General features: G+C 40.2%; 1 protein-coding gene across 1 annotated transcript; it reads left to right on the forward strand.

Annotated features, from left to right (window-relative positions):
* The first annotated feature begins 2,017 nt into the window (after positions 1–2,017).
* Positions 2,018–11,020, forward strand: LOC124138446 (fibroleukin-like). Its single transcript, XM_046505085.2, has 3 exons — positions 2,018–2,348; positions 9,135–9,237; positions 9,725–11,020. The coding sequence occupies exons 1-3, from the start codon at positions 2,052–2,054 to the stop codon at positions 10,387–10,389; spliced, it is 1,065 nt and encodes a 354-aa protein (XP_046361041.1). The 5' UTR covers positions 2,018–2,051; the 3' UTR covers positions 10,390–11,020.
* The last annotated feature ends 4,627 nt before the right edge of the window (positions 11,021–15,647 follow it).

The raw sequence follows: 15,647 nt of genomic DNA on the forward strand, positions 1-15,647 counted from the left end.
CAAGTGTTATGTAACAATAATCTGGGTGAGAGGAACCTGTCCTGCTCATGTTGTGTAACAGCGATCTGGTGTTAGGTATATGTCCTACACGTGTTGTGTAACAGCGATCTGGTGTGAGGTATATGTCCTACACGTGTTGTGTAACAGCGATCTGCTGTGAGGTATATGTCCTACACGTGTTGTGTAACAGCGATCTGCTGTGAGGTATATGTCCTACACGTGTTATGTAACAATAATCTGGGTGATAGGAACCTGTCCTACACGAGTTGTGTAACTGCAATCTGGTGTGAGGTATATGTCCTACACGTGTTGTGTAACAGCGATCTGGTGCGAGGTACCTGTCTTACACGTGTTGTGTAACAGCGATCTGGTGTGAGGTATATGTCCTACAAGTGTTATGTAACAATAACCTGGGTGAGAGGAACCTGTCCTGCTCATATTGTGTAACACCGATCTGGTGTAAGTTATATGTCCTACACGTGTTATGTAACAATAATCAGATTGAGAGGAAACTGTCCTATACGTGTTGTGTAACAGCGATCTGGTGTGAGGTATATGTCCTACACGTGTTGAGTAACAGCGATCTGCTGTGAGGTATATGTCCTACACGTGTTGTGTAACAGCGATCTGCTGTGAGGTATATGTCCTACACGTGTTATGTAACAATAATCTGGGTGATAGGAACCTGTCCTACACGAGTTGTGTAACTGCAATCTGGTGTGAGGTATATGTCCTACACGTGGTGTGTAACAGCGATCTGCTGTGAGGTATATGTCCTACAAGTGTTATGTAACAATAATCTGGGTGAGAGGAACCTGTCCTGCTCATGTTGTGTAACACCGATCTGGTGTAAGGTATATGTCCTACACGTGTTATGTAACAATAATCAGATTGAGAGGAAACTGTCCTACACGTGTTGTGTAACAGCGATCTGGTGTGAGGTATATGTCCTACACGTGTTGTGTAACAGCGATCTGCTGTGAGGTATATGTCCTACATGTGTTGTGTAACAGCGATCTGCTGTGAGGTATATGTCCTACACGTGTTATGTAACAATAATCTGGGTGATAGGAACCTGTCCTACACGAGTTGTGTAACTGCAATCTGGTGTGAGGTATATGTCCTACACGTGTTGTGTAACAGCGATCTGCTGTGAGGTATATGTCCTACACGTGTTGTGTAACTGCAATCTGGTGTGAGGTATATGTCCTACACGTGTTGTGTAACAGCGATCTGCTGTGAGGTATATGTCCTACACGTGTTGTGTAACAATAATCTGGGTGAGAGGAACCTGTCCTACACGAGTTGTGTAACTGCAATCTGGCGTGAGGTACATTGTACCTGTCCTACGCGTGTTCTGTAACAGCGATCTGGATGTGAGGTATCTGTAGGTTCTACTGGTGTTGTGTTACAACGATCTGGATGTGAGGTATATATCCTACACGTGTTGTGTAACAATAATCTGGGTGAGAAGTATATGTCCTACACGTGTAGGTGAATAATGCTCTGGTGTGAGGTATGTGTCCTACACGTGTTATGTAACAATAACCTGGGTGAGAGGAACCTGCCCTACACGAGTTGTGCAACTGCAATCTGGTGTGAGGTACATTGTACCTGTCCTACGCGTGTTGTGTTACAACGATCTGGATGTGAGGTATATATACTACACGTGTAGTGTAACAATAATCTGGCTGAGAAGTTTGTGTCCTACACGTGTAGGTGAATTACGATCTGGTTGTGAGACATATGTCCTTCGCGTGTAGTGTAAGGAAAATCTGGGCAGAACATTACCTTGTGTTGTTATTCTGAAGATTGATTCCTGCCTCCACTACCTGTGACATTGCTGAATACGCAGGTTTGTGTCAGTCATTAACATTCAATAACGCCTCTTTTAAGCCTTGTGAGTTTCATTTGCTCATCTCAGCGACCAATCCATGTCATTTCAATAATCAATTGGATCTACGTATTGGCAGACACCATAGAGCGTCGCCTGTATTTAACTCGGAACGTCATTAGGTGAAGGCGCTTGATCGTGCAGAAAAAAGTACGACATGGCTAGGATATCTCTAAAGATAATATTACCAACTCTCTTTCTTCTCTCCGCCATCCTCTCTGCACTCTCTGCTGGGTTGAGGACAAAAGGATTCACAAAGATTACGACATGTGACGACATCACCAGCACAATGTCTGGGCCGGTGCTGACCCAGATGGAGTGTGCTGTGGCATGTGCACGATACGACTCGTGTAAATCATTTTCGGTTAAAACGACAGCGCCGCTACTCTGCAACCTGCACAGTGCATACCTAAAAGCCGGCGAGTGTGAAGGGCAATACATTCACTATAATGACGTAAGTAGTCCTTATACATTTCACACAGATTTTTGGTCACGGGTCCTTTAATGTATGAGTGAGTGTGTATTCTTTAACGTCGCTTTGAACAGTATTCCAGTTACATCACGGCGTCTCAACTTAATGTGAGAGGAAAGCCAGACGCGATGCAGGTGTCAGACGTTTACCAGTTTGGTGAACCCTAGATCACATGTAGGGTACTGACAAACATAATTGGTGCGAAACCACGATCACAGGTTTCCGGCGAGCCAAGGACCCACATTAAATCACTATAATGACGTAAGTTGTCCACTGTCTACATAACATACTGGATATAAGTCCTAACAGACTGGGTATAGTCTAACAAATTTGAAAGAGACACTTGGAATCCAGGGCAAAGCACATTTTACATCACTCTTTACCTTTATTAAAATCTTCATGAATTTAGATGTATATATACATCGCAAAAACGTTTTTTTGTGAAATATGCCTTTAATTTACCAAGCTAAGCATCGTTGCGTCAAGAGGGATGGCATGAGTATTATCGATTATTATTAGCGTGTCAGTTTCATGTGATGCAGGTCTAAGACGTATACCAATTTGGTCAAACACCAAAGCAAAGGTATGGTGCTGACAGGGGTTTCCAAACCAGAGGCTTTTTGCACACCTGGGGTACGCAACGTTGCCCAGCGAATTAAGCGAGTGAGCGAGTTTTGTTTAACGCCACAGTATGTCAGATAATGGAAAAGGTCAACAATGCGAAATTATCAATATGTCGCATAATCGCGCATGTTAACGCCTTTTTTGCACATTTCAGATGGGTATAGGACAGGGCAACATACTTTGCCCTTGAAATATGTGGTGTTGCAACATTTTTCTTGGGGATTTATGGCCTTGCTATCTTAAATATCTTTATTTACTCGCACACAGTCGCAATTGCCACGTGTACAGTGGGTAACTTTTTAGCATCAATCTATCTTTTTTAAATTAAGACTTTTTGTTATTTTCTCGACATTTCGATTTTTTTACCGTTCCTTCCATTACCTTTTCGTAATTTGGATTATTTTCTCGTTATTTCAAATGCATTAAAAAAAACTCGAATTTGAGAGAAAATAATTGAAATAACGAAAAATAAATCGAAGAAACGAGAAAAACTCTTAACTTCGAGAAAATAGTTGAAATAACGTGAAAATAATCGAAACTACGAGATAATAATCGAAGTAACGAGAAATACTCGAAGCAAAGAGAAATGAATCAAAATAACGAGAAAAAGATCGAAATTTCGACTATTTGAGATAAACCCCTATTGCACACATATGGTGTCTAGGTGTAGGCCGCCATTTCACATTGTTTTCTCGGTATACTTCAGATGACATACATTTTTATTTTTTGTCCTTAACCCTTGAAGATGGAGAACTACATTATTTAATGTAACCCAAAAATTCGAAGGATCTAATAAATAACAGCAATTTTTTGTCGATAGATGTCTGAGCAAAATGTACCAAATAAACAGTATTCTAGGTAAACTGCCGGTCAAAAGAAAGTATACACTTGAAATCAAATTTGACCAAATGACTAGGTTATCAAAACGTTACTGGGCTGCAAAACGGTCGCCGAAACACTGCATACTTAAGGTTAAATATAACTATGATACCTGAATCAAACATATAACCATGGAATAACCACTTCTTGCTTGTTTCAAACCTTCTAGGCTCCATCAAACATGGTTGTACACTTTCCTTTGCTCGGTAGCTTAGATGAATATATTGATTGTACACGAAGTGCCGTTTACATTAAACGGGGCTAATTATTTGTATAATGCTACCAGTGATAAGACACAGTCTGTCAACTATTGTGAAACACAAATTTCGCTACGTCCTTCAGCACTACAAACAGAACTGTTGTTATCAAAGACGCCAGATCAATTACTGCTTTTAAAATCCATATTCGAATCAGTTGCACTGACAGACACTTATCAGATCCATAATGTAACGTTGAGGATAGAATGTTCTTTCTGTATGATGAAATAACCATTATCTCTTAAAACAAACCTTTTAGAACCGTATTTATTGGACGAAAAACATTCGTTTGTATTTTATCACATTGAAGAAGAGAAACCTAAATCGATCCGCACGTCGCGGTCCCATCAGACCGCCGAAGGGGTGCTTGTCTTTGAATATTGACCTCGTCAAGCGTAACCATTCGTTTTCTAATTCGGAAATTCTCTTTGAAGTTTGTGAAACCTTTTTACCGTCCTCTGTTTCATTACAGTAACTTGCTGCGAACTGTAAAATGTCAGTACACCAGATGCCATCTTGTTTTCTAACAGACGAGTGAATATTCACCACGTGACAGGTCAATATTGAGGTCAGTGACAGTCACATGACTTAGAAGTCTACACTGAAATGCATTGTTTCGTCACGTGGTACGGATTAACTAATGGAATTGCAAGCTTCTTCATAGAAGTATAACAATAATTTCTTTAACTGCTCCATAGAAATAGTCATGTAGACTTTGCACTGGATTATTGCTAGGTGCGATGATGGGCAGCAAACAAACACTTATTTTCTTATGCAAATTGGAGTGGCAGGGCATGCTTGTGGCGGTAGGGCAGGGCATGGCATGGATACCCTTTTCGCGAACACCTTGTGTCATCACTAAATTTCATCGATTCATTCATATAATGTTCTCTGGCGTTGACGTTGTATGTCACTGCACTTTCCATTGATTCTTCTGCTTCTTTGCCTCACATCCGTGCGACCATATATACACTGTTATACTTTTCACAAGTTTTCGGTGTTCATCGACATATATTCATCAAAATGAAATCAAAGGCAAAATATTTCCCACATATTCATGGAAGTTTGGGATACATGGGAATAGAGAAAGGGCGGTACTGAAGATGGCTGAGAGTCTGTTGCTTTAAGAGAAGGAGTCTGGACAACTATCAGGTTCCTCATACTCGTGCAACGTATCCCCTGTTTGACGAACCTATGTATTATTGTTTATCGGTTTAATATTAATGGACTTACAATATTTCCATCTCGAGAATGCGAGATATTTGACGTTTTTTTAGCAGAACGTACGAATAACTACGTAAAACGTTTTTTTATTCATCATCAGATATAAAATCAAGATATTGATCTTGTGAAATTATCGACCTTTGCGTTAAGGCTTTGAACAATATAAAAATTACAAACACAAAACATTAATTTTGAAATATGAGAATGTACATATTTGATGGTGTAAGACACTAATGGGATCATGAGGCTTTGTAAATCGTTACTGTGAATATCGAAATACATATATAGATTTACTGGATACCAGCTCTTATGCGTTATGTGTTTAAAACTTTCCTATTTGAGCAACTATGCTTCAAAGGTATTGCTAAACGATCGGGCCTCCTTGCTTCGTTCGACGCCATATTTGTCATTTAAAATTTGATATTTTAATGCGCTTGGAAATTAGATTAAATACCGCAAACAGAAAATGAGTATTCATTAATTCAGAAGAAGTGAAATAAAATTTTAGCAGTACGTAAATTACTACAAAAATTAATACATGTAATGTATGGAGTGTAGTATTATTTTTAATTATTTAATAAAAATTAGCGCTACATCTTGTTTGCGTGCAGAAAGTCATTGTGTGAATAGGTCAATATGAAAAATAGGGAGAATTTAGATTTGTCGTTTTAATTGTATTTGGTAATTTGTTTATAAAAACACTGTCAACCACAAGTGATGTATATATTAAATAGGATCTGTTACAACCGTTAATGTAAAAAATACTCTCAATGTAAATTTTGTTACATTGAGGGTAACGTGTTAACTCTCAACGTATTTTTTTACATAAGGAGTAACAACCCGCACTCTTTAATGTAAAAAAAATTCTTTACATCAAGGGCTCATGTCGTACATATCGCCCCTTATTGTAAAAGATGCTTAGAAACAAAGTTTTATTGGAAATATAGGGTACCTTTTCCTATTTTTCATTGTTATTTTATTATTCGTACTGGAATAATTTCTTTCTTCAACTACATATAGTAGAGCCATGGAACTTGTGTAAGTGCACTGCGCCTTTCATATTCCAACAATCTGGTCTCAACAACGACAACCTCGTCGTTAGTTACAGGTTTCATTTCAGTGGTCATTGCCAACATGTAATTTAGCCGAATTTGTTCAATCTTAGTACAAAGGTGTATCTAGGGACACTATAAAAGATTTCTTCTAAACTAATTCACTTATTTCAATTAAACGTCGTACACGTGACCACTTCAATATGTAGTTGGGCACATTGCAATTATTTTTTCATTTGGGCAGAGTTAGTCCTTTGTTACTTCGTCATTTCAATTTGGCCTGACAACAAACTACTACATCGATTTCTTTCAGATATATACGTAGGTGTAGCTACGGACGCTGTACGAATATGGCTTCATTTCCGTTACCATTGTGTTACCGTGGCAAAGGAACGGAGGCCTCTGATTGCTCGAAATTTAGAAATGAACCGATTTCGTGCAAATTTTGTAAATTGCCACGTTATGGTACTCCAAACTCAAGCACATAGGTTAGGTTGTTATCGTGCAATGGAATGTAGGACTCTGATTGCTCCTTTAAAAGCTCTACCCTATTTCATATAATCTTCAGATGAAAAACTGAGGTTGTGATCATGTCTTCCATTGCGATTGCAATGCGGGAGGAATTTAATTTCCCATAGAACAATTCTTGCAAGTTTAATGTTTTCCATACATGCAAGATGACCGAAAGGTTTATGTGACGTATTGCCATCTGACCCTGCGATGGCTATTTTTGACTCGACACGATACTTATGTTTTTCTCAACATCAACATCATTGCCTTCGAATTCCTAATGTTTTTAATGTCATATGGTTCTGGCGTATGCTTAACTGTCCATCTAACAACCATGTTCGACTTAGTCTGGTCTGCTCCGAAAAGTCGCATCCGCCGAAGCAGTTATAGGTTCATGGGTGTAGGCATCGTGGTAGGGTTTCCATAACACACACACACACACACACACACACACACACACACACACACACACACACACACACACACACACGAACACACACACACACACACACACGAACACACACACACACACACATATATATATATATATATATATAATAAAATAATAAAGTCCACGTTAGTCAATCATCTTCTTTATATCAGTTTCAGACATAGTACTTTCGCTGTCTCATGACAGCTCTTCAGTGTAACTGACAATGACATATATTATGACGTCATACTTATGGTGACGTCATAAATTACAACTGTGACGTCATAATGTATTAACACTCCAGCGACGACGCCAAGTAATTTAACAATTGTAGGGAGACATTTGAATTAAAATATACAATATTTGTAAAATAACAGTGTAACATTTACGATTGGACAATAACTACATTTCAATCAACCAGAGTCGCTATGGTATAGAATAGTAACGGAAATGGGGTTACCTTGTAGAGTATCGTAAGGTAACCTTTGTTCTACAGTAAGTTTGACAGAAATCGGTTAAAAGGGTCAAGGGTGATAAACCCGTTCATAAAACCTGCATATGGCAACCAGGTGGTCGCTGTAGAGAGGGAATCTAAAAATGATTAGTCATTTGCACATCAAGACAAAGAATCGATCAAATAAATCTGTGACGTTTCATGAATGTCCGATAAGTATTATTTCATAATACACTGAAAGGCAAAAGAAAAGTCATGTTGATGTATCATATAAATATCTTTATTTTCAAATGCTTATATACGTAAGTAAAGACCCCGGGGAAAGTCAGTGTTTGACCCACATGAAATTAACAGTCTAGGGAATGCTTTTGCGAATTGTGAATTTGGGGGGGCACCAGAAGACATCACAGCTGGGGGGTTCAAAATCAGGACCTGGTGTGGCCACCACGGGCGTTGACTACAGCCACACATCTCCTGTACATGGAGTGGACTAGCCTGTTGATGAAGACCATGGGGATAAATAAATGTGTGGCAATTAGCAATTAGCTTCTGTATTCATGAAAGGGCACTCCTTGGGATTTCCTGAGAAATGTGGAGCATTTCTGAAAATTGCCAGGTTTAGATTTTTAGTACATACTTCCTATATATTTTCTAGAATAAGGATAAATTGGCCTTTGTAAAATTCCTCAGATGTTCCTGTTTGGGTCATCATATAATCAGTACTGTTCTATTTATGGCAAAACAACTGATCATAATACTGAGATCTTTTTAACCAAATTCTTAGCCACTGTTGCATTCCATACTTCAAATTAAATTCACTTCAATTTTAAATATACCTTAGCAAATGGGTACAGTTTTTTTTTATCATGATTGACTGGCAATATTATTCAATGAATAATTGATGATTTGGCAAAATGGGCACTTACAAATATAAACTGTTTTATCGTAATCTTCTCCAATGTTTGACAGTTAAGTGAGATGATGTTATTCCATTATACGATATGGTATTATTAATGTATAACACTGTCAAGACACGATATGGCTGAAATGCTGCCGATGTGACTATAAATCATGACTCACTCACTCACTCACACAAATATGTGTCATATAACACACATCCCATTTACAAATATGTACTTTGAATGTGCCTGCCATTTTAAAGACTACATGATGTCTAAGCGAAAAATGTCCAATGCTTGCTAGGTGGCTGCTGGTGACATTACTCTGACAACATCTTTAAACGTGCGTCTACGCGTATAGTTTGCAGTGCTTATCGCAGATCGTTTTGTATTAAAAAAAATCATAAATTCTCCGAACTGAAGGTATTTCTATTCACAGATTGACAACCCTTGTTTTCACGGTGGAGACTATGACGTTTCAAGCAACACCTGCGTCTGTTACGGCGGCTACGTTGGCGACCTGTGCAAAAGGCTCATGCAAGGTACGTCCTGGGTCAATTCAATGTCAGCATTGTTAGTGAGAGAGTCACAGTATAGTGGCCCCTGTATTGCATTCATCAGTTCTAGTGTGTACAGGATAACTGTCACACCAGTAACACCAGAGGCAACATCTGTTCAAAGGGGAGGGTGCCCCACTCTCTTGTGTGCTGGTCCTGGCAGTGGGATAAATGTCGTGTGTGAAGCTGACGACTGCGCCCCGCTGCTTTGAATGATGTCTAGACGAAATGATAGTTTATTACACTCCCTGTAGCAGCTGCAGTGGAAGTGGTTGTGTTGGTAATCGTAGTGTCGGCAGCAGCATCGGTAGTAATAGAAGAAGGAGCATCAGTATTAGTACTTATAGTACCAGAACGCTCTACCACTAGAACACGGAGGCGTTACTACTACTGCTGCTGCTGCTGCTGCTACTACTACTAGCAGTAACGGTATTTGTAATATAACTAGTACTGTACACTTTGTACATTTCAGACTGCACTGAAGGGAACCTCTACAGTTACTATGCCAATCAAGACGCTAACTTCCTGTGCCATCCGAACGGTGCTCCTGGGCCGATCGAGGTCCACTGTCTCATGATGTATGGAGGAAGGACGCTTATCATGACCCAGACTTCAGGAAATGAGAATTTTACCAGGACGTGGGAGGAGTACAAGATGGGGTTCGGTAGTCTCTCAGGTGACCACTGGTTGGGCAATGACAATGTACATTACATAACTAGTGGCAGAAGACAGTACCTTGTTATTGAACTTAGGACACCCGGTGCTGACCACTTCAATCAACTAGCGCAGCGGATCTACGAGGACTTCCGGGTAGGACCGGAAGTAGACGACTACAAGATGATCTTTTCCTCCAACTATCCTAACATAGAATGGGTGCAGCATCCAGCAGAGTCTCTTGTGAGCGACACGCCCTTCAGTACCCCAGATGTGGACCACTCCGGGGCAGCTGGTGTGACAAAGTCTGGCTTCTGGTTTACCAACCCTCCTGAGTGTAATCCAACTGGGCGGCTGAAACCAACAGACACTTTCTGGGGCGGGGACACAACTGATGTGTTCTGGAAGGATGGTATTGACGGAGAGGCTGTTAACAAGATCCATGTCTATATGCTCAGTGGCCATCCAAGTGACCATGGGTGATCCTGTTACAGGTCCGCCAAGTACCTGGAATGATGCTTTATCTCTAAGTCTAAGTCAGGTCATATTTTCATCCTTAATATGCTGTTGAAAGTAAAATTGTTTATCCTTATCTAAAGCCTTCAAGAATAATAGTAGTATTGATTACTACCGCATAAACCCTCTTACTCACTTACGTACTTGACCTCACAATTGTTTTCATGAATATACGTGCCGATACAAAACAATGTCCGCTGGTGTGGTGTGATGTAGCCCTATAGTTTCTTATTCGTAAACTTAGGAACATAAAATATTCCTCACCGAACATCCAACATTGAATTGGACGACTTCTGCCGTAGCCCACAGGCGACTGGTTTATTCGATTGATGATGACAAATTAGACACGACGGGTACACTAATGGCACTATATACAAATACCCTTGGTACTTACAACTGTTTTGTGTGGGACAAAAATATAGCTACTTCAAACAATTTGATTGCTCCTAATTATAGAAATTATTTAAATGTTCTCAATGGTAATTTCTCACTCGATTCTGCGACTGTATTCGTCACATATACTTTCATAAACCTTCCGTTTAATTCCATGTTCACTGCGGTTTTCTTGAATGAATAGTAACGACGATTCATTTCTTTCTTACAATAAAGTTGAAAATGTCACGTCTTTGTTTATATGTTTTTTGTGACGGGTTTGGGATAATGGCGTGTAGAATGTAATGTTCCATGATGAAGAATGTAAAACGAAGGCCTTGTAAAATAGAACTTCTTGCCTAGGTATAGGATTATCATAACTGCCGTCATGTAGTTCCAGCTTAAAGGCAATAATCGTTTACATTCAAGTATCTGCATCTAATCATGAGTTTTTTTATTTGTCGTTTAACGTCGCACTCTGCAATGTTCTGTAAATAATGGAATCTGGAACAGACAATCCAGTAACTGATATCATGAGTAAAGATCTACTCAATTGGGATACGATGACATGCATCAACCCGATCCCGTTCACCGCCTCTTACGACAAGCACGTGTTGCAGAAGGTCAATTTCAACCCGGATTTTTACAGGTGTCATTTTACAGAAATGGACATGGATTTTTAGACTATATATTTATTTTAGCTATAGCTTCAAAACCAGGTATTTTTTTAATGCGACTAAATATTATTTTCTAAAATACCAACATTGCGACAATTTCGTTTTTCAATAATCCGAAGTGTTATTATTTTTGAAAGCATTTTCTTTGACAAGGATAACTGTTCAAACTGACTCACGTGTCTTTGTGAGAACGCGATGAATGCATGGTAGAGTGGGCGCCATATTTAAAATGGTTGTAGCACTTGATTGAGTGAGTGAGTATGGTTTTACGCCTCTTTTAAGAATATTCCAGCAATATCACTGCAGGGAACACCAGAAATGGGTTTCATACATTGTCCCCATGTCGGGAATCGAACCCGGGTCGAACCCGTGACGAGCGAACGGTTTAACCACTAGGCTACCGCTCCTGTAGCACTTAAAGTGAGCAGAAACTCCACTGCTAATATCGTGTCCGCGATACCTTTTGTATAAGTATTTAAAATCAGAAATTTGAATAGTTTTGCATTCGGCTTAGTGGACTTGATGATTTAAGAGTACAAGAGTCAACATATTTTAGAGTTTAGGAACAATCAGAATATGTCTTTTTCCAATTCTACTAAATTTACACATTTAAAAGACGATTTACAAGGATAGATTTTCATATTGTTTGTTACATACACCCGTCACATCCAGCCGACGCTATTGGCTACCATCAGCCGATTGTTGTAAAGCAAACGAGTGAATCAATACACACAGTTTAGCTTTGTTCACCATCCTCTCCATCCAGGCTAACTAGAACGCAAAGAGTGTTCATGCTGAAAGTAAGCGTAAAGTGATGCAAGTGCTAGGCGCTTACAACTTAAGTCATCATAACTTACGATTAAAATTATGACGAATCTGGTATACTTACCTCAATACTATCTTTGCATCTTGAAACAGCATAAGGGCTCAACTCTGAGCAATGAACTCCAAGCTCTAGCGGTGTGTTTACCCATGCAGATTTTTTCAACATACCTTCTCATGCGCATATGTTCAAAATGCATTAAGGATTGGTTGGTTGGTTGTTTAACGCCGCACTCAGCAATATTCAAGCTATATGACGGCGGTCTGTAATTAATCGAGTCTGGACCAAACAATCCAGTGTTTACTATCGTGAGCATCGATCCATGCAATTGGGATCGATGACATGCATCAACCAAGTCAGCCATCCTGACCACCCGATCCCGTTAGTCGCCTTATACGACAAGCATAGTCCCCTTTTACGGCAAGTATGGGTTGCTGAAGATCTATTCTACCCCGGATCTTCCCGGGTCTGAAAACGGAAATCTTAACAGACTCTAGGCGAAGAGAAGGAAAACGTCTATGTCTCCAAGGGGAAACCATGAACAAGCCTCGGTCTCTTAACATTTTGACAATGTAGTATCTGTATTTAATTCCTTTCCGTTTCTTTCTGCTCGTATGACGACCGATCTTTGAACTCAGCCATTTCTCGGCTAGGAGAATCCAATTCTTACACAGCCGTGATGAATAACATACGTAAAAGACACAGCCGTGATGAATCGAGTTGGTAATTAGCGAAATGAAGTGAACGTTCATCAACTGTCTGCCACAATATCGGACAAAATAGCTGAGATGGAGACTGGTAGAAACATGGCTGCTTTCCTACTATCTTTCTAGATTTTACAGTCGCTTCGACATATCGATCGGTTGGTTTTGGTTTGTTGTTTAACGCCGCACCCAGCAATATTCCAGCTTTATGACGGCGGTCTGTAAATAATCGAGTCTGGATCAGACAGTCCAGTGATTGACATCATAAACATCGATCCACGAAGGATCGATTACATGCATCAACCAAGTCAGCAAGCCTGACCAGCGATCCAGTTAGTCGCCTCTTACGACAAGCGTAGTCGCCTTTTACAGCAAGCATGGGTTGCTGAAGACCTATTCTACCACGGATCTTCGCGGGTCACACATCGAACGGCTGTCTTGCTTGCCTGTGACAACTTATCTTTCCTTCCTCATCCTCACAGTCATCCACCATGCACGTGTAGCGTAAGAACAATCTAGATTCCAGGTACCCATCCAGCACGTGTACTGTAACAACGATTGAGGTCCGAGGTACCGGTCCTGCACGTGTAGTGTATAGTGACTGAGTGAGTTTGGTTTTACGCCGCTTTAAGCAATATTCCAGCAATATCACGGCGGGGGACACCAGAAATGGGCTTCACACATTGTACCCATGTCGGGAATCGAACCCGGGTCTTCGGCGTGACGAGCGAACGCTTTAACCACAAGGCTACCCGACCGCCCCTGTGTAGTGTATAAACGATCTGGGTCCGAGGTATCCGTATTGCACGTGTAGTGAAACAACGATCGAGATCACAGGTTTGTTTCTTTGTTATTGTTGAATATTCCAGTTATAAAACGGCGGTCTGTACATAATAGATTTTGGACCAGACAATGCTGTGATCGATATCATGAGCATCGACCCACGCAATTGGGATACGATGACATGCATCAACCAAGTCAGTGAGCCTGACCACCCGATCCCGTTAGTCGCCCCTTTCGAGCATTGTCGCCTTTAACGGCAAGCATTGGTTGCTGACCTATTCTCACCCTGATCATAACGGGCAGAGAGATCCAAGGTACTGCAGTGTAACAAATATCTAGGGCCAAGGTACCGGTCCTGCGCGTGTAATGTTACAACGTTTACCGTTACGGTCGAGGTCAAAGCTATGCCGTGGAACGAAATAACTGGGTCAAAGGTCGTCTAGTGAAAAAGGGTCTGAATCTGAGGTACCCATCCCTCATGTTACAATATCAATACATGTGACGTTTTTATCTTCGCGACCGGTTAGGTCGTATTCCCAAAAAGCGAGTGGTTGGTGGCTCGAAGCCCTTGCCGCGTCATACCACACGACGTTAAAATATGGTACATTGTACTTAACATATGCCTGGCGCTCAGCATTAAGAGGTTAAAACACCGACTGGTAGCCATTATAATGTATAGGATATCCATATTAAACTAGCGCATGGCAGCTAAAAAACTAGCACCATAAAACCGGGTTAGTATAAGTTGAAAACAATGTGTACACATCTAAATAGGAATACTTGTTTTACATACGTATTGGATGATTATGTATTGTACTTATAATTAACACTCACAGGCGCCTATTATGCCATGAATTTGTAAACTACTCGAATCTCATCGGTAAATAAAAAAACCCAACCAGATTGAATCAGAAGATTTGACTACCACATCACCGCAGAAGGTTATGTGTACAGAAAAGTACGCATTCTTGAAAATTGACAGCTTGAAATTTGGTGCTTTTTCATATACGACTGTGATGTTATATCTTTTGCGTCAGTATGAGCGATAAGACGGCGCAATAGACCGAAACCTTGCAAGCTTGTTAAACTAAGTTTGAGGGTAGGGAACAAACTCATAACATTAAACTTATTGTCACCAAGACGTATCCAGTAAATAACAGTATTCCATATACATGAGTAATTAAACTGCAAAATAAACCATAGAGCATTGTGTCTTTTTGGTGCTTATGATGACGTTGCACGGGCAATATTTGTTTTAATAATGCTACCAGTGATACAACACAGTCTGAACTACTCTTAAAGACAAATGTACGCCTCGCAATCAACAAAATCAATTGCGACACCAGGTCAATGACACCAGGTCAATTACTGTTTTTAAGATCCACATTTGAATCGGTTGTATCTCGTGCGGTATCACACGCTCGCTCTGAGACACACTTGAAGGATCAATATAGTTTTCTGCCGAAATAGACCCATTAGCATAACAGGCAACATAATGATGAAAATGATTAAATAAATAGATCCCTGAAAATATCAGTGATGACACCAGGTGTTCGCGAAAAAGGCAAGCATGACCTGCGCTACCGGTACCATCCGACAGAAATAGTTTGCATAAAAATGCTGCACCCAGCACAGCTCATGCATAGGCTGTTGCAAAGTCAAATAGTCAAGGACAGTTACCATGGAACATCTAAATAAGAGCGACAAGACCATTTCCACATTCATAAGAACTCTCTGCTATAAGCAGAGTCTGTACCATTCCGAGGATCTTGGGAACATATGCTGCAAGTCAAATTTGGAAATTGCATTGGACATAATTTTGTCACTGATGCGTAAAGTTAGGAAATGTCCTTCACGTGTCTAGTA

The sequence above is a fragment of the Haliotis rufescens genome, unplaced genomic scaffold (assembly GCF_023055435.1).
Source record: "Haliotis rufescens isolate VD_foot unplaced genomic scaffold, xgHalRufe1.0.p SCAF_8, whole genome shotgun sequence".
In the NCBI taxonomy this organism is placed as follows: domain Eukaryota; kingdom Metazoa; phylum Mollusca; class Gastropoda; order Lepetellida; family Haliotidae; genus Haliotis; species Haliotis rufescens.